The sequence below is a fragment of the Mesoplodon mirus genome (genome assembly GCF_964341445.2).
Source record: "Mesoplodon mirus genome assembly, chromosome: 12".
In the NCBI taxonomy this organism is placed as follows: Eukaryota; Metazoa; Chordata; class Mammalia; order Artiodactyla; family Ziphiidae; genus Mesoplodon; species Mesoplodon mirus.
The window spans coordinates 57347800-57366888 of NC_138988.1; the positions used below are offsets into that span (position 1 = coordinate 57347800).

The 19089-nt window shown below is 34.3% G+C and overlaps 1 protein-coding gene across 5 annotated transcripts in view; it reads left to right on the plus strand.

Annotated features, from left to right (window-relative positions):
- The window catches only part of SLC4A7 (solute carrier family 4 member 7), a 125073-nt gene that overhangs the window by 73427 nt on the left and 32557 nt on the right, over window positions 1-19089 (plus strand). For all 5 annotated transcript variants that reach the window (XM_082639016.1, XM_082639017.1, XM_082639018.1 and 2 more), the window contains 6 exons: window positions 3859-3974; window positions 5885-6042; window positions 7629-7716; window positions 9364-9510; window positions 13530-13636; window positions 15726-15900. In XM_082639016.1, coding sequence (XP_082495142.1) covers window positions 3859-3974; window positions 5885-6042; window positions 7629-7716; window positions 9364-9510; window positions 13530-13636; window positions 15726-15900 — 791 coding nt within the window. The remainder of the gene's footprint in view (window positions 1-3858; window positions 3975-5884; window positions 6043-7628; window positions 7717-9363; window positions 9511-13529; window positions 13637-15725; window positions 15901-19089) is intronic.

The following is a 19089-nucleotide window of genomic DNA, read 5'->3' on the forward strand; positions in this document are numbered from 1 at the left end:
CAGCTAAGCATCAACGTGACATATGAACACTAACTATAGTGGTTTTAATCACATAATTATTATCACATTTCTGCATAACACTGAATAATATATAACACTTCAATAGTAGCTTATAGTTAATTGCCTGTTTGATGTGTATAAAATTTTGTGTAAGTTGGGTGGGTATACCTATTTTCAGAAACTCAGGCTCAGCGAAGTTAAATAAATTCCCCTGGATCATACAGCTAGTAAGTGACAGTCCACGTCCTCTGACTAAACATCCTGTGTTCCTACCAGTATATGACCAACCAGCCTCTCCTCTTTATTGTCTGTATCCAGGCATACTAAGTACATTTAATCAAAGCTCATTGTAGTTGCCAAAAAAAGATGATACTTTTAAAAGTTAAAAAATAGAAGTTTTGTGGTTAAATCATTGTAACATTAATTATGATAGTACTTATAGTAACCATTGTTTCATAGGTTGTCACACACAGTGATGTGTACTTTTCAAATATCATATTTCTAATTTGTCTAACAATTTGATGAGTTCATGTTATCACTGTTTGTAAAATGAAGAAAATTAAGACTTAGAGATGTTAAGGTTATACTGTAAATGACCAGAGCAAGGAATTGAACACAGATCTACTTACAACAAAATCTATAGTATAGAATTTAATTGTAAATTTTAATACTTTGTGGAAAAGATAGAGTATTATATAATGAGGTAACTAAACAAAAGAAAAAAATCTAGAAATAATTACTCAGAAATAATGAACATTCTTATTTTAATTAAAAAGGACTAGCAAGGTTTACTATTTTTCTTGAACAAAAATGACTTTAAAGTTACTTCCCCTTGCATTTGTTTTTACCTATATCTGTCAGTAATATTGGACATTTCTTGTTTTACCAGTTTCAATGTTATTAATGATAAGGGACTATAAATTTTATATGGGAAGGAAGGGATGTACAGGTTCACAATGGCTTATTAGGTCATATTTTTAAGAGGATAAAAAGAGCAATTAACTGAAAATTGAGGGACACGATTAAATTATTTCCCCCTCTGCCATTAAGTATGCCATGAAATTTATTAGCCTTTCTGAAGAAAAGAAATTAGAACGTAGGGAAAAGAGGGAATTTCTAAGGAAAAGGGAGAGCTCATAATTACTGTTTAAGAAGACATTTATAGGATGAATGTAATTACAATAGTAGGGGCAGCTCTATATTATTCCTTGCTTAGTTACCTTTGCTGCTTAGAGCAGCTGGAAACTCTGTAAGTTTTCCTGAAGTCTGATGAAGAAGGTGGCCTTGGCATCATTTTTGAGAGACTAATGTCATAGATTTTTGTGGCACGGAGTCATGATTTGTGAATACCTGTAGTAAAAAGAAAAAAAGGAAAGTGGTGTTTTCCATTAGTTATTTTTTGGAGAGTAATTACGTAAAAGACGTAACTCACTTTTAGTGTTTGTAACTGTCTTCTGACTCAGTGTTTCTCACCCTCGGCACAATTGACCTTTTGGTGTGGACACTTCTTTGTGGTGGGGGATGTCTTGTGCATTGTCGGATGTTGAGCAGCACCCTTGGCCTCCACTCACTAGTGGCCAGTACACTCCCTAGTGGTGATAACCAAAGATGTCTCTGGACATTGCCAGATGTCTCGGGGGGGGGGGGGGACAGACTTTTCCCCAGATGAGAACCACTGCTCCAAATACTTCTACTTTCAAACTTTTAATGACAGAAAACTGATATCTTTGATTTCTGTTTCTCTAGGTAGCTTTGCTATTTTAAGAAAAAGAATGTAAGGGCACAATAATAGATTTACCAGGGTATGATTTTTAAATCCCAGTACTGATTGTATACATACTCATATTTGTTTTTTCTTTTGCTCAAAGCAAATAAATAAAGTCCTTCTGAGTTATCTGTGCTAATGATAGTTTTAATTTTGGGGAATTTACTCATTTAATTCTGAGCTCTAAGAATTTACTGTAGGAGCAGGAATACTTCCTTAACCTTTTGAGGAAATAGCTTTAACTTAGCTGAGAGTAGGAAGGATTGCATGGAGAAGGCGGTGGTGGAATCTCTAAGGTGTGCCTGGCATGCTGACTTTAACAGGTTTCAAGGTGACCTGGTGAGCCCATGACTTCACGTCATCTCTTCTGGCTTTGTCAGTATGGAGTTGTACATTATTTCTTCTTCCCATTCTACTGTATCCTTGTTTTCCCCCAGAGCCTTCTCCGCATTCCACTCTTCTCCCAAAATCTGGTGGCTGGGACTGTTCTGGGAAGCTGTGCCTATGTTTTTTTTTTTTGGTTACACATTTGCAGGTTGGATGCATTTAGTAGTTAGCAGTGTGTGTGTGTTGATGGTCATTGCAGTTGCTGCCAGGGCCTTAACGATACTCTTCATTTTCTTGTGTGGGAGTTGGTGGAAACCACTGAAAAATACTGGTTCACTTTTTTTTTCACTTGGGCATGTATTTTAATAAAGGAATGGACTCTATAATGGAAGTGTAGGGACAAAGTTCAAAGAAGAGGCTAAAATGGTGAAAAATTAGTTAAGTTTTAGGAAATAGTTTTTATTTCAGAATTGTTTAGTACTTCTAGGGAATGAGCACATGGCTAAGGGGATTGTGCATACTTTTGACACTGAGATTTTTGGGTCAGAGTGACATCCTAGCGTAGATATTTAACATAGAAGTGGGTATCACAAAGGTCTTGTTTCACTAAGTTTAAGCAGTAAACTCAAATGACTTAAGGTTACTAGTGTATGTTGTATTCTGTAAAAACGAAAACTCCCTTAGAGGCATTGAATATATCTGATATGCTTAAAATTTTGGAACTCAATTACTAATATTAACTTTAAAGTTTATAGGATCTAACTACAAACAGTTTAATTGAATTTCTGTGGGTCACTAGATTGTCCTGAGTGGCAGAGTTAAAACTAAAAGTAAAGACTGTTGTAATTGTCTAGTGCATCTTCTCCTGTGATACTCAGTGTTTTGGGTAATATTAAATCTATATTCTTGAACTAGAAAGTCTTGGGTGTTTTGAAAAAATTAGATATGTTTAATGGTAGAAATCTATGTTAAGTACTTAAACATTTTTGAGATTTGAACTTTATGCAAAATTCGTAGTGGTAATGATTGGTCATATGCTACTGGGTGTTTTTATGTTATTGTGTGAATTGTTGCTGCTGAGTGTTACTTGAAATGAGTATACATAATGCATGAACATATATCTATCATTTGTAATACAAACAAGCTAATTTAATAGAACGTGTACCTAAAATAGTAAAAACATTACTATTATGTTTTAACATATTTCTTAGGAATAATGACAGTAGGCAGCACATAAATTTTACACAAGAGAATGAAAATTCTTGAGGAAACTGTTAAGATTAGGGATGATTATGGCGAAATTAGTGTACATTTAGTTGACGTAGCTCTTAACATTTTCTGAGTTACATTTAGGTTTTATCAGAAATTTTATATTGATATAAGTGTGCTAGACATCATTAAGCTAACTTAATGATGTGGACTTCACATGTCTATTGGATACATTGAAAATGGATGCCCTAAGTATTTCTAGTGGTGATCAGACCCAGGTCTTCCACCTTCTACTCACTTTTTCTCTTTTTGCAAAAGGCCACCATTTTTGTAAATGCCAATTATATTATTTAAAATGTTAAAATATATAGCTTCATTACTGCTTAAAATGTTAATCTACTCTTGCTGGTATGGTACTAACACTTGGCACTTTTTTTTTTTTTTTTACCTAGCACATTTGCTTTTAATAAACCATCACTTTCAGGATATGAGTAGATTCAGGTTACAAAGTGAATTTTCTCCTTACTAGTTTGGAATTTGTTTGTTCTTAAATACAGGTATTTTGGCCTCTCCACAGTCTGCACCTGGGAACTTGGACAATAGTAAAAGTGGAGAAATTAAAGGTAATGGAAGTGGAGGAAGCAGAGAAAATAGTACTGTTGATTTCAGCAAGGTAATTCTGTTACTAACTATACATTTTCATAGTCATTTTTACTGAGAAAATTGTAGCAATGTGGCTTTATTAACATTGATTATAATAATTTTTTAATAACGGTGCCTATAAACCTGCATGTGATGCTTGTGATATGTTAATTTATGATCAGAAATTGTGAGAAAGGTAACAGTCTCATAGCACTTGAATAACGTTATATTTTACTAGTGTTAGAAATTCTGAAAAAAGAATATATGAATAATATGGTATTTTCATCTATACCTACCCATAGATATCATGAAACTTCAGTACCTTTTGAATTACAGTCGTTTGTTCTGGAGCTACCACCACTAGAAAGATTAATTCTGGTAATGATGTTATAGCAGTAATGATTCAGCTTTTTCTCGGCTGTAATGTGATCCCAGAATTATTGTCTTATGGTGTCAGTACTTTCTGGAATGTCACTGGGAAACATTGGTGCTTCCCCATGGGTAGGTAAAGGTAAAGGCATGGATTTAAAAACAATTCACCTATCTCAACTATGATTTTTAATTGTGGTAGATGAGTATTTAAATGAAATATAAAAAGAACTTATTTCAAAAGAACAGGACAAAAAACTACAAGTTCAAATTACGATTGAATTTAAAGCATACTTTGTGAGTACTGCCTCTGAATAATTGATCCCCTGTGGCCATTGTAAATTTTTTTATTGGTATTTACTATAGGATACAATGTCAGACTTTTAATTAAATGTGATTATTTCAAGTAAGATTCATTTTTTAAGCCTTTGTTTTATGATGCAAATTCTATAAATCACATTTTGCAGAAAAGGCATTTAAATGATGATTTGCGGTATAGCTTTGCTAAGCTTCATGCTCTAAAATTATAAAAAGCTTTGCCAAAAAAAAGCCTTGCTTATGAGACGTTATACTGTTCTAAGTCAATCACATTTTTACTGGTGCTCCAATTATTTCAGATGAGTGTAAAGTGTTCAGTAACTAAATTGCAACGAATAAATTACTATAGTGTACGTTATAGATCTCCTCTAGACATGGCAGATGCCATTTACTTTTGTTCCTCTGTCACAGTTTTCCTTTTTTTACTTGGTCTGTCCTTGTGTACACCTCCTTATCTCCTGTTGGGCAGGAGTCTGCCTCCTGGCACTGTAGTTGTGGCACACTGGGTGTGGGACTCAAGAGGCCCGCTGTAAGTGCTGGTTTTATTTTAATAGATAGCCCTGTAAGTGGTTGTTTAGTGCCTTGTGTGAAACTGCGTATAAACGAAGAAGTTGCCATACTTTGATATTATGCTCGTAACCTTTTCTTTGTAATTATACACAGACAACTGAATGTGATTATATAGCACTACCATATATCTATACCAATTATGGCTATTTTAGTTTTAAATAAACATAATTTTCCCACTTAATGAAAATACTGGGGGATGCTCAGAGTTCTTTAAAATAGAAAGGACTTATAAAAGTACATAAAATATAAAGGAACCAATTGATTTCTAAGACTAAACAATAGATAATAATTAAATGAATATTTTTTAGCACTGTGTATAATTTCATGGACCACTGTTAGCTTGTGAACTATATTTTTGTCTTTAATAGTTTTTAATGAATACTGCTATATTCATTGAAAATTTCCTCTAGTTTGTATGTTTGGTAATTTAGATCTCTGAAGTAGTAAAGACTATGACAGTAAAACAGTTGGGGGTATTGTTTGGTAGATGTGTTTTGCTTGCTTTTTTGTATTTGTCTACTTCATTCTTTGTATTTGTGAGAATTTTGGCATTTTTACATCCTTTAGATCACCAGTTTTGATTAGCAAATAGTAGTCTTAAAAGCATCTTTTCTTTCCTATTTCCCTCTGGTCTTATTAATACCATGCACACTTTATTTTTAATTATTATTTATTTGTCACTAGGTTGATATGAATTTCATGAGAAAAATTCCTTCGGGAGCTGAGGCATCCAATGTTCTGGTGGGAGAAGTGGATTTTTTGGAAAGACCTATAATTGCGTTTGTGAGACTGGCTCCTGCTGTTCTTCTCTCAGGGCTGACCGAGGTCCCTGTTCCTACAAGGTAAAGAGAGGGTTAATTCCAACTAACATTCTCCCAGAATGTCCAAAATCTAAAAAATTTTATTCACTGAAGGAACATGTTGCTTTATGCAGCATAGCACAGGGAGATCGGCTCGGTGCTTTGGGATGACCTAGTGGGGTGGGATAGGAAGGATGGGAGGGAGGCTTAAGAGGGAGGGGATATGGGGACATGTGTATGCATGTGGCTGATTTGCTTTGTTGTGCAACAGAAACTAACATGGTATTGTGAAGCAATTATACTCCGATAAAGATCTGTTAAAAAAATTGATAAATTAAAAAACTCAAATTATAAATTAAAAAAAATACATTGGATTTATATTTTTACAAGAAGTTCGGTATCTTGGGAGCTTTGGTTTAAAAAACAGTTCATCATTTTAGACATAGTATGTATGTTCTGTGCAGGCACTGAAGTCAGAGAGAATGGAATTGAATCCTTGCTCTGCCACTTTTTGTGGGATGGTCAAGCCAGACTTCAGTTCTCTAAGCTTTATTTGTAAAATGAGGGTAGCAGTACCTCACAGGGTTGATTAAATGTAATAATGCCTCTGAAATAGGCAAAATGCTTTGTTCTGACCTGATCAAATCTTCTGTTCAGTATACATTATAAGTAAAAATTAAAATGGGGGTCATATCCTTAAGAATTAGCAAGTTGTGTTATAAAGGGTTATCAATTAGCTACTGATTGTATAAACTTAATTACAAATGAGAATAATTAAAAATATATTTTTTCTTATTCATATAATAGTAAATAAGAAGAATTAATTGCAACTTGATTGAAATACATGTGCCAGTTCTTAATAAGCTTTACTGAATTGCATTAACGGTATAGTATTAAGATAAATGAGAAGAATAATTTCATAGATTCACATTTAAATTATTATAAAGCAGGAAGGTGAATACTTCCAGTTTGGATTATTGTGAATATTAATATTTTACTGTAGTGTGAACAATGATATAACTAAGTAGGAAGTTAAATAATTTTTATTTAGTCACTATAAATAAATTAAAATCAAATAATAAGAGGTTTGATGTTAAATTTGGAGTCGTAAATAAAAATGCTTTTCCTTCCAAAGGGATTAGTCCCTTATTTACCACATTAGTGTCTTTGTCCAGACTGTAGTTTGAGGGATTATGGATTTCTTGTGCATACTTTTAGCTATATTATTAAGCCAAAGTAAATACTTAAATGGGATTAGTATTCACTTTATTTACTAATTTACTTTTTTTCATCAGTACAGACCAGAAAAAATTGGTTACTCAAAATTCAAAAGGATATAGAAGATGGGAACTTTTCATGTAAAACACCAATTCCCTAAGTACTTTTTTACTCTAAGGGAGATGAAAAGTAATAACTTGGTAGAAACTTATTTATGAATGCCTTTCTTAGTTTTGTGATCTGTTTTCATCTGAATAGAGTTCCATCCTCTTTTCAGCCATTGGTGTGTGAGGACGGAAAAGAGGTCTGAGTGTTGTTTCTGTGTTTACATTTGAATGATTTCTTTATGATTCCTAGATTTATGTGTGTATGTTGTTTATGTTTAAATCTGTGTTTTCATGTTTCCTTAGGTTTTTGTTTCTGTTATTGGGTCCTGCAGGCAAGGCGCCGCAGTACCATGAAATTGGAAGATCAATAGCCACCCTCATGACGGATGAGGTAATTAAAATGCCCTTTGACATGGACACTGATTAAAAAGCATATAATGCATATTAAATTATAGTTCTCCTTTCATAGTGAAGCTTAAAAAATTGTCCTTGTTTGTCTTTACTATTTTATCTTATATTCACTATTTGCCTTTTGCAAGGTCTTTAGGACCTTTCTGTCAGGGATCAGTGGAGACTGTTTGGTTTCCTCCCTCCCCCACAAGTTGAAATTATTGACCATCTTCTTGACATTTTGAAATTTTCTTCGTCCTGCATTTCAGGATATTGGTTCTTTGTGAAAACACACAGGACTTTGTGTTTTCCCCTTTTTTCTCTATAATTTCTTGCTTTTGCGGACTTGATCTTTGACCATGGCCTGTATTGATCAGGACTTTGTCTCTTTGGGAGAGAGCTTTATAGTCGGGTACTTGTTAGACATCTCTGCTTTGTGTCCCTAAGGCATCTGAAACCCCACATGTCTGAACTGACCTCCTTTCTCTGTTCTGTCTCAGTCAGTAACAGATTTTATTGATTTTACCTTTTCTGTGTATTTTGCATTTAGTCTACCATCTCCTTTCCACCTGCACCATCTCTTCTCCCTCCAGCTCAGACTCTCTTACCTTCTTTTCTTTGGTGACAAAAGTGGATCATATGGGCCTTTCTCTTATCGTATTTTCCTCTGTACTATCAGTAATATGCAGATTTGAATAAATCATTTCCTTGATCCAGATGTATCAATGACATCCTATTGTATATTTGTTTAAATTTAAACTATTTACTGTTGTCTTAATAGGGTCTGCCTAATCTAGCCTCTGTATGCTTTTTTTTATTTTATTTTTCGAAATTTACATGCTATGACTGACTAGTCACCTTTTCTCTACCACTTGCTCTGTCCACAACAGCTTCCTTTTTGTTCTTAAGATGTGCTATGCTCACTGCTGCCCCTGGACATTGCTGCTCTTCCCTTTGCCTGAGTGCTCACTCTACCACCTCCACCCCACCCTATGCATGCCTTTGTCCCTCATTTCAGACAGATTCCTCCTGTAGTGTTTCCTCCTCTAAGAGACCTTCCTTGGCCACCCAATTCTTCCACATCAGCTTCCCTTCCTTTACCCTGCTTTATTTTTATAGGCACATTTATTATTACCTGCAGTTGTGTATTTATGTAATTACCTGTTTCACTGTCTTTCCCCCTGAGTTCTTGAGTGTAGGGACTTTACCATATCTGTGTCCACAGTGCTCAGAATTGTGCCTGCCAAATAGTAGGCACCCAGTAAATATAAATGATCAAATTAGTTATTTAAGTAAGATTGTTAGCATACCCATGACTATTCCTTTAGGATAAATGACATTAAAATATCATAAAAGTGGAATGACGCACCTACAGTATTATTTTATTCTGTATTTATTATTTCCCAAGTAAAATATTCTCTTTTTAAAAATTGTTGTATATTAACACATCACTGGTTTCTTTTGTTGTTACTATTAATTCATCTGTTAATACTAATAGTGGGTTATTTTTTAAAGTTATTAGCGAGAGTGGGAACAAGAGTTAAGGTAATTATGTAGACTTAGTTATGATATCTAAAGTGGATTACTATGCGTAGAATTTTCTTTCAGCTTTACAATCCTTTTACTCAATATGTATATTTTTCTTTAGATTTTTCATGATGTAGCTTATAAAGCAAAAGACAGAAATGACCTCCTATCTGGAATTGATGAATTTTTAGATCAAGTGACTGTCCTACCTCCAGGAGAGTGGGACCCTTCCATACGCATAGAGCCGCCGAAGAGCGTTCCTTCTCAGGTGAGAATCCACACAGTACTTCTTGGAGTTACTTTTTTTTTTTATTAAACATTTTTCAAATAGTTTATACATTTTCAAAACTCAAAACTATATGAAGAACTACACTCAGAGAAGTTGTTCCCCACTGTGTCCCGTTTGCCTTCTTACCCCTGTCCCCACCTCCTGTGGGTCACCATTTGTTACTAGTTTTTTGTTATCCTTCCAGTTTTTATTTAGTACAGGGAAATATGAACATATAGTCTTGTTCTCTCCTCTCTTACCAGAAGTTAACATCCTATTTGTAGTGTTCTGCACCTTGCTTTTCTCATGTAACAATATTTCCTGGGGATCTGATCATAAGAAATCATAGAAATACTCCTTCTTCCTTTTCTCACAGCTGTGTTTTATTCCAGTATGGATGTACCATAGTTTGTCCTGTTTCTGGTGCAGGTTGTTTTCAGTCTTTTGCTATTACAAACCATATCATAGTGTTCATATTGCCATTTTAGTCTTGTGCAGATGTGTCTGTCTGTAGGATGGATTCATGGGAATAAGATTGCTGGCTCACATGGGAATTTATTTATAATTTTAGCAGATATTACCAGAATCTCCTCTTATCAATCAGGTTGAACTGTTGTAGACTCATTTTGGTGATGAATGAGAATGCCTGTTTCCCTACAGCCTCACTAGCACAGTGTGTTGTCAAACTTTTGGATATTTGTCAGTCTGATAGGTATCATTATCTTACTATATCTGGTATTTTAATGTGGTTTTAATTTGCATTTCTGTAATTAGTGAAGTTAAATATTCCTGAATATTTTTTGCTCATCGCCCTCCATCACTTTTTTTTAACATTTAAATCATTCGTTGATCCTTTTGAATTTATCATGACGTATTATATAGAGAATGCATGCAATTTGTCTTTTTTCTAAATTGCGGCCTGGTTGTCCCTATTTATTAAAAACGTAAGCATTTCTCCACTTGATTGGTGATGTTCTCTTTATCATTTATTAAATTTCCATATGCATTCAGGTCTATTTCTGGAAATTCTTTTCCAGTGGTCTGTCTATTCATGGGCCAATTTCACACTTTAATTTCTGAGGCTTTTTGTTATATTTAATATCTGGTAGGTCTGCATTCATTCTCAACCTCTCTCTTACTCTTGTTTTTCTGAATTTTCTTGGCCATCTTTGTGTATTTATTTTTCACATAAGCTGTAAAATCAGCTTTTTACTTACAGAAATAAAATGTGATTTTTAAAAAATTGTGATGGAAATTAAATTTCTAAATGAACTGAGAGAAGGTTGACATCTTTATAATATTGAATCTATTCAAGAACATGGTACATCTTTCCCCAGTTGTTTTCCTATTTCAAGTCACTTTTTGTGTCCTTAAAGAATATTATAAAGTTCTCCTTATCTGTGTCTTACACGCTTCTTGGTGAGTATATTCATAAGTATTTTATCTTTGTTTCTATTATAAATGAGGTCTTTGTTCCATTATATCATCTGCTTGTTGCTTTATATATATATATGTATGTACACACACACACACATATATATATATTTATGAAGGCTATTGGTTATTGTATATTTCTTTTGTATCCTGCTACCTTTCTTAGGCTTTTATTGTATGTAGTAGTTTTTTAGTCATGTAATCTGCAATAAGAGATAATTTTATCCCTTATTTTCTAATTCTTATACCTCTAACAAGTTTTCTGTTAATTGTATTGATTAAAATCTCTAATAGTTTTAAGTAGTAGTTGACTTTAAAGGTCATTTCTTAATTTTTTCCTAATTGTAGTCCATATCCCTAGTGTTTCTGTCATTAAGTTACTGTCTTTGGTGCCAAAGTACACATTTTATCATGTTAAGAAAGTACCCTAATTTCTGTTTTATTGAAATTTTTAATATAAGTGAATGTTGAATTTTGTCAAAGGGCTTTTTAGCATCTCTGGAGATGATCATATAAATTTTATTTATCAGTTATCATGGTAAATCTTTAATTTGAAAACCCTTTTGCATTGTTGGAATAAGCCAACTTGGGCTTTAAAGTGCCTGTAGTCTTTGTCTAATGTTTTATTTAAGTTGTTTGCATCCTCTGTAAGTAGATTGGTATATAGATTTTTGTGCAGTCTTCACGTTTTGGTATCATCATTATACTTGTTTCATAAAAACAAATTTGTAAGTTTTCCTTTTTCTGTGTTCTTTAAATCTTAAGTGGTTTGGAATAATTTGGTTCTGAAAGTTTGAAAGACTTCTTCATTAAAATTTTCTGAGCTTGACTCTGTGTCGTAGACTTCAACAACCTGCTTATTTCTTCTGTGGAAATTGGTTTGTGTAAACTTTCTCTTTTTTCTGGAGTCAGTTTTGGTAAACTGTATACCGTAGAAAATTACCTATTTTCTGGTGTCAATTTTGGGAAATTATGTTTTTTGGTATATTACCCATTTCATCAAAATTTTTCATTTATTTGCAGAGGGTTGTGTTGTGCAGTCTGTCTCTTTGTACATATATATATATATTTCTTATATATATGTAAAATTTATGAAGTTGCCTCCTTGTCGTATCTTTGGTTGTTTATTAGCTAATGGTTATCATATTTTCCCAGTAGAGCAGGTTTTAAAATTTATTTCAGTTCTCCTTTTTAGAAAAGTATATTGTGTTTTGTAACTCGATTTCTGCTTTTAGCTGCTTTATTTTATTCCTTTCACCTTCCTTCAAAGATTTTTTTCACATTTCCTGAATTAAATGCTTAATACACTTATTTTTATTCTTCCAATTTTCTTAATATAAGTGCTTCATTTTCTTGAATGAAGCTTTTGCTGTATCCCATAGATTGTGGTATATAGTATTTTTCTTGAGATTTGTTTTCTAGGAATTCTGTAATTTTGTTTTCTCTTTCCCCTTTGAGCTATGATGTAAGTTAGTTTTAATTTTGACATTTTCAAATGGTAATCTTATGATTATAGATAAGTTATGCTGCTCTATAAATACTGAATATGTGAACCAGGGAGTTTGTCTGTAGTTGAGCCAGAGTCTTTGATCCAGGGGACCTCCTGGGATAAACACCACCCCCAATCCCGTCTTTTTCTTTCTCCTCTTCCCTCTCCCTTTCTCTTTGGTCTCCTCTCTCTCCCTCTAGCGGTCTCCCACCCACCCCAACCCAAACCCCGCCACCCCCACCCCCACCCCGCCACCCCGCACGCACACGTGTGCACACACACACACTTTTTTTAGTCCAGCAACCTCTGACCTTTGGAGGTAACAAATTAAAAGCTCACTCTGGTGAGGAGGAGGAGATCTTTTATCACGAGAATAGTACTCTTGAATTTGTAATAAAACTTAAGTGGAACTTGATTTTTTTTTTTTTTTTTTTTTTTTGGTGGTACGCAAGCCTCTCACTGTTGTGGCCTCTCCCGTTGCGGAGCACAGGCTCCGGACGCGCAGGCTCAGTGGCCATGGCTCACGGACCCAGCCGCCCCGTGGCATGTGGGATCTTCCTGTACCAGGGCACGAACCCGTGTCCTGTGCATCGGCAGGCAGACTCTCAACCACTGCGCCATGGAAATTGATTTTTATGAAAATTTGTTTAATAACTCTTGTGCTACTTATGTCTTAAGGGAAGTATTTTAAAAAGAAAACAATGGCATTTACTCTTAATGTAAAATATATTTTTTCTATAGTTAACATGAGTAAGATTTAAAAAAATTTTAGTTGGAGAGATGCCTTTATTGGATATTTTTGCTTCTGTTGCTGAGTAGTAATTTGAAATGGTGTGTGTGGGTGTTTTATAGTATATCTGATATTAGAATATAAAGCAGAAAAAAACAATATAAATTTGAAATATAATAGAGACAAATTTTAGATTCTATTTCAAAGTGCATTTTCTTTAAAGTGGAAGTTTACATTAGGAAGCATTTTTTCTAGGAGTACTGGTTAGATATATAATCAGTATGAGATCTCATGTTCCTTCTAATTGAAGATGCCTTCTCAGCTTCCTTAAAACAATTCTGAAAATGTGTTTTTTGTGAAATGCAGGAAAAGAGAAAGATTCCTGTATTTCCCAATGGATCTGCCCCCAGCTCGGGTGAGACCCCTAAGGAGGCCCCACACCATGCTGGGCCTGAGCTACAGAGGACTGGACGGTGGGTACAGATACTGATACAGTGTGGGTGTCTTTTAGGGGCTAGAGATTGATTTGATGGAAAAGGCATAAGCATTCTTTTTCTTTGTAAATATTTGGAAAATAATTTTGTACAGTATTTTTTCCATATTTTAAAAAATGTGTATTATTTTATAGGTATATAATGTTAAGGATAGTTTACTAGACTATATTGGGTTCTGTATACCAGGATTTAATTTAAAATGAAAATATTATGCAGCATATGTTAAGAGTATTGTAGTTCTATAGTAGGTTAATTTAACTCCCTGTACAGAAGGTTCTTGAGGAAAGTGTGGTGTCCTATTGCCATTCTCATATGAAGTTAGAGAATTATGGGAACAGAGAGGAATTGTAACCAATGTGTCATGTGTGTGCATAGATGTAAAACTCTTCCATGAGCAGTACATCATGAGGTAATGTAAAATTCGACAGACAAGCATAATTAAACCGTAGTAATAGTCTCTGGAAACCTAGTTGGAAAAATTGTTGCAGAAGTTAATTTTTGGAATAAAGAATAGAAATATTACCAGGTGCAAACATTGTCTTAAAATATTTTGTAGAGGTAGAAAATGATATGGTATTACCATTGTGTAGAAAAAAGCATGTGGATGTTGATACTGTTTTATCCATTGGTGGTCCCTATAGAACTAAAGATCTTGAAGCTTAAATATTTGTTTAAAAAACCAGGATAGTTTATACAGGATATCTTAATCCATGGACTAATATAGTAGCCTCTGAGTATAATAGAGTAAGACTCTGTCCCCATGTGAAAGGTGCTCATTTAAGTTGTTATTATTATTATTACTTCTTCAGACTTAAAACTGAGGTAGGGTTAGTCACTGAGAAGTACCAAGCCAGACCCCCAGTGATCTCGTGTTACCCGAGAGTCTCATATAAATGATTGATTTGATGATATACTTTCATTTTCTAGATTATCATTGGCACCTTTTTTATTGCAAGTTGGCACATTTTTTTACAGTTTTCTCAGTCCCCTTGCTGTCATATTATTTATAGGATAACTTCTTCCAGGTGTCAATGTATGTTTAGGCTTTATTTCAATATTAACTTTGGAAAAAGCTAGAATGGTAAAGCTTGAAACATCTAAAGCATTTGAAAGCATAAGATTAATTTGTTTGGTGTATTTTTCTGCAGTAGGGATTTGAATGATATGAGTCACAAAATCTTTTTAAATTACTGATTTGTCACCAGTATTTATTGAGTACCTACTATTTCCCAGGCAGTGTTCTAGACACTGGAGATAATGGCAGTGAATAAGAAAAGGTCCTTGCCCCTCACAGAGCTTATATTGTAGTGGTATGCTTTCAAGTTAGATGTATCCAAAAGTCTGATTTTAAAAAACACTGAAATGATAAGTCATTGAAATGATTTGATATGCAAATATAGATTTTAAATTTACTAACTAAAACCTTAGTTTTATTAATATGCACACTGGTTTGACTACATATTCAGTAAATTACATACACTGAAATAGTTTTTAGGCTTTTTTTCTAGACCAGAAGTATTTATGTGTTTGAAGTACTAAAATTTTAAAACTAAAATTATTTAATTCACTACTGAGTGGGCCTGAGCATACTACATTCATATTAAAGGGTATTTGGGGACTTATGATTATATTATAATTGCATTCCTGGTATTTCTGGTACTTGCCTTTAAGATTTATAATATAAATAATGATTAATAGCATTGCTTATGCACATTTTCATGAATGGGTTGTTAGGTTTTATTTATTTTTATTATGTATTTCTTTGCACATTTGTGTTTGATATTTATTGCATTTACTCATATAGTCATTTGCCTGTAGTCTTTTCAGCATATAGTCCATATGATACAGATGTTTGTGTCTTTTAACTTAGTGAGGTCTGCCTTTCCACTATCAGTGGATTAGATTAAATGAGTTTGTCTTCTATAATTTATACCATTATTTAAATAGGATATTGATTTTTGTTGACAAAACGCTAGGCACCAGCAGTTTTATGTAGCCCATAGTTTTAGTTTGAACTAGCCAGAATCCTCTAGTGTACAGTTTGACGAGTTTCATCTCACCTATTTAGGCTTTTTGGTGGTTTGATACTTGACATCAAAAGGAAAGCACCTTTTTTCTTGAGTGACTTCAAGGATGCATTAAGTCTGCAGTGCCTGGCCTCGATTCTTTTCCTATACTGTGCCTGTATGTCTCCTGTAATCACTTTTGGAGGGCTGCTTGGAGAAGCTACAGAAGGCAGAATAGTGAGTACAAAGATTGGTAGTGGCCAGGCTCTTAGCTCTTCAGAGGCAAGTGTCTGTGTGCATTTGTCTCACTATACATACTTTTATTTGAAGAGTCTACCCACAGCATGATTAACCTGTCCCAAAGCAGACTTCCCCCAAAGGTAATTGCAATGGAAAACATGGGGAAGCCATTTGAACAGGAGAAGATGCACAGTTGAGGTAAAAAAAAAAAAGAAAGAAAGAAAGAAAAAAGTTTGTCATGGCTTGCTGGATGAATGGTTTAATAAATTGAGTAAAAGGCTTGTATTGTCTTTGTGGGGGGAGTGGGTGGGAGGAGACAGATCAATTGAACTGATTCTGGGTGGGTCATGGGTGGGAGAATTTATCGGTGGGGTCACTTTGTATCCTTTATGACATCATAGGATTAGTTAGAGCCATGTGATTAACATTAACTAATCCACCCTGGTAGGTCCCCTGGGCTAGACTATTTGGAAGAAGGGAGCATAATTCTGGACAAATGATGGATTTTTGAAGTGGTGTTTAATTTTGCTGTTATTAAATTCGTGTGAATGTTGCCAAAGTGTTAATTGGAAAGTATAACTGAAAACTGCATCTATATTTTGATATGACTAGAATGAAAGTTTTTATGTTTTTTGTTCTTGGTGATACTGTATTGGGGCTGTGGGGGCCTGATATCAGAACAGCATCTAGTGCTTCGTGAAATTTGGAAAGACTTTTTTGTTGCTGTTTATATACATTTTAATGGCATTTAAATGAGACAGTTTGTGATTCCTAAGTATATTTTGTTTAATGATATTTACTCTTTGGAGAAGATTTATTTTTTACAGATAAAAGGTTAAAAACCAACCAATTCTAAGTAGTAATAATTGTTCAATTAAAGTATTTCATAAGCTGAACATGAGGTAAACCTGACAACTGAAATTTCCTTTCAACTCAATTTTTTTTTGATTATTTAGATTCTTTTATATTATTCTTTTACATTATTATAGCAGATAGATATTTTTAGTAAGTTGCTTTATGTGCTGTCACAAGTTGTACATGTAACTCTGCTGGTCCCTGAGGAAGTCTGTCTTGTCTGTTACCATCATGGAAATACTGTTTCTTTCCTCTTGGACTATCACTCACTGCCTGCCCGTCTCATCCTGCTATTTAATACCCTGTGCATGTGATAGAGCTTTAGGCACTAGAGGAACATAGACAAGGGTAAGACATGGGCATGTGTCATCTATCCTCAGGGTCCTAACCTAGGAGAAAAAGATAGGATAGTATATATGTAGTTACTATGTCGTGGTGTTCTGTGCCACACATGAGTGAGATAAAGGAAGAGCTGTAGGAGTTGTAATAATTTAGAATAGAGAAATCAGAAATATTATGGAGGGAAATGATATGGAGATGATGCGTTTATTTTCAGATGCCTTACTGGAACTTCAGGTAGAAATGGAGACATTAGGAGGTGCAGTTCCAGAATTTATAGAGTGGTAAGAAAGAAATATGAAGATTGGGAAACTGAAAATAGATGAGGTTAACAATGTAAAGGGAGAGAAGGAGAGGAAAAAAGTCCCATTTATGAAATGGAGGAAGGGTGAGAATGAGGAGAAAAGTGGCCCAGCACATTAGACACAGGCACAGTCAGAGCTCTGAAAGAGGAGTCAGGATGATGTAATTTTGTAAAAACCAAAATAGAGGTGTAGAGAAGGAGGAAGATCAGCAGGGATTGTTCAGTGTCGTACAGTGGAGAGGCGTATGGGGGAGATTAGGGGAGGGCTTCTGGTGGGTAAAATGGAAGCTTTTGAATGTGGGTTAGTTAGGGCAGTATAGGGAGGGCTGTGATTTCTTTAGGGAAAGACAGGTTTTAGTTTGGGAATGAACATATAAACAGTTTAAAAATTGGGGAAAAGTAGGTCTGGGTAAAGAAACCTAGTAAATGTGGCAATGAGGGGTTTGGGGAATGGTGAAAGGAAGGTCTTCACCTGGAAGTTTCTGCTTTTTCAACACAACATTGAGGAGGGAAACTAATTTTGTGCCCAACTGCCTTCCCCACCCCATTAGCATTTCTTTATTTGCCATCTCCTCTGCTCAATTTTTTGCTTTCTATTTCTAGATGTTGTTTAGACATTTTTTCCTTTGATTTGAACTCTAAATTCATTCCTAAATATACATATTATAATTGAACTAAGGATTTTATAATAGCTTAGTGTAGTGTCTTCCAGGACAATCTCTTGTTTGCCTGTGGGCAAGAAAACAAATTTATTTCATATAATTCCTAAATATATTGTTAATATGAACACTTACTCATTTTGCCAAAAGTCTAATTTTTATGTGGGTTTGATCCTATTTTTATACTAATAATTGAATGTTACTTTTACTACGTACTATTCTTATGTTGTGATTTTGATTTTGGAACATGCTCTTATTACTGATGATAATTGCTACCATTTATTGAGTGCATTCTATATGCCAGACAGTGTGTTTGCTAGTGTTTTCAGAAACGCTGCTTCTTTAAGTTCTCCTGGCTATCATCACCCACATTTAAAAATGAGAAAAGTTGGGTTGGACAAGCCTGAGATACGGCCATGGTTTAGCATCTGGTAGGAAGCAGTCTCCTACTTCAGATCTGGTTCTGAAGCCCTGCTCTCTGCCTGCTGCTGTGCTGCCTCTCAGTTCCAGGAGGCTTGTTTCTCACAAGTGTTTTGTCTTTGCTTTACTGATGATGGCCTTTTCCTTGCTTAATTGTATTTCCCAGTTGACCTTGATGTTTGTGAATGGTAAACCGTTTTCTTTCTGACCCCTCCCCTCTGTCTAGTGTCATAGCCTATATGCCTTAGCAACTGATAACCTAATCAGTTAGGATGTAATGTTGGTAGTGAAACAAAATTGGCCTACTAGCTTTGATTTAAGATTTCTATGAGTCTTTCATTTTATCGTTTTTACCAAACTTTAATAATAATATTTCCTCATTTATGGTTTCCAGGAATTTTTTAAGGAGATTTTTCATCTATTATTTATGTTAAGCATTTCATGTTTTATATATGTTGGTTAAGCCCATCATATTAGATTAATTTCTTTAAAATGTATGGGAAATTGCACTTTAGAAGCAAGTTTGAGAATGATAGTTTCAAATTTGAGTGTGCTAATTTCTTATTCATCTACTTGAAGGAGTCTTTTTTTTGTAGCGCACCACATCGA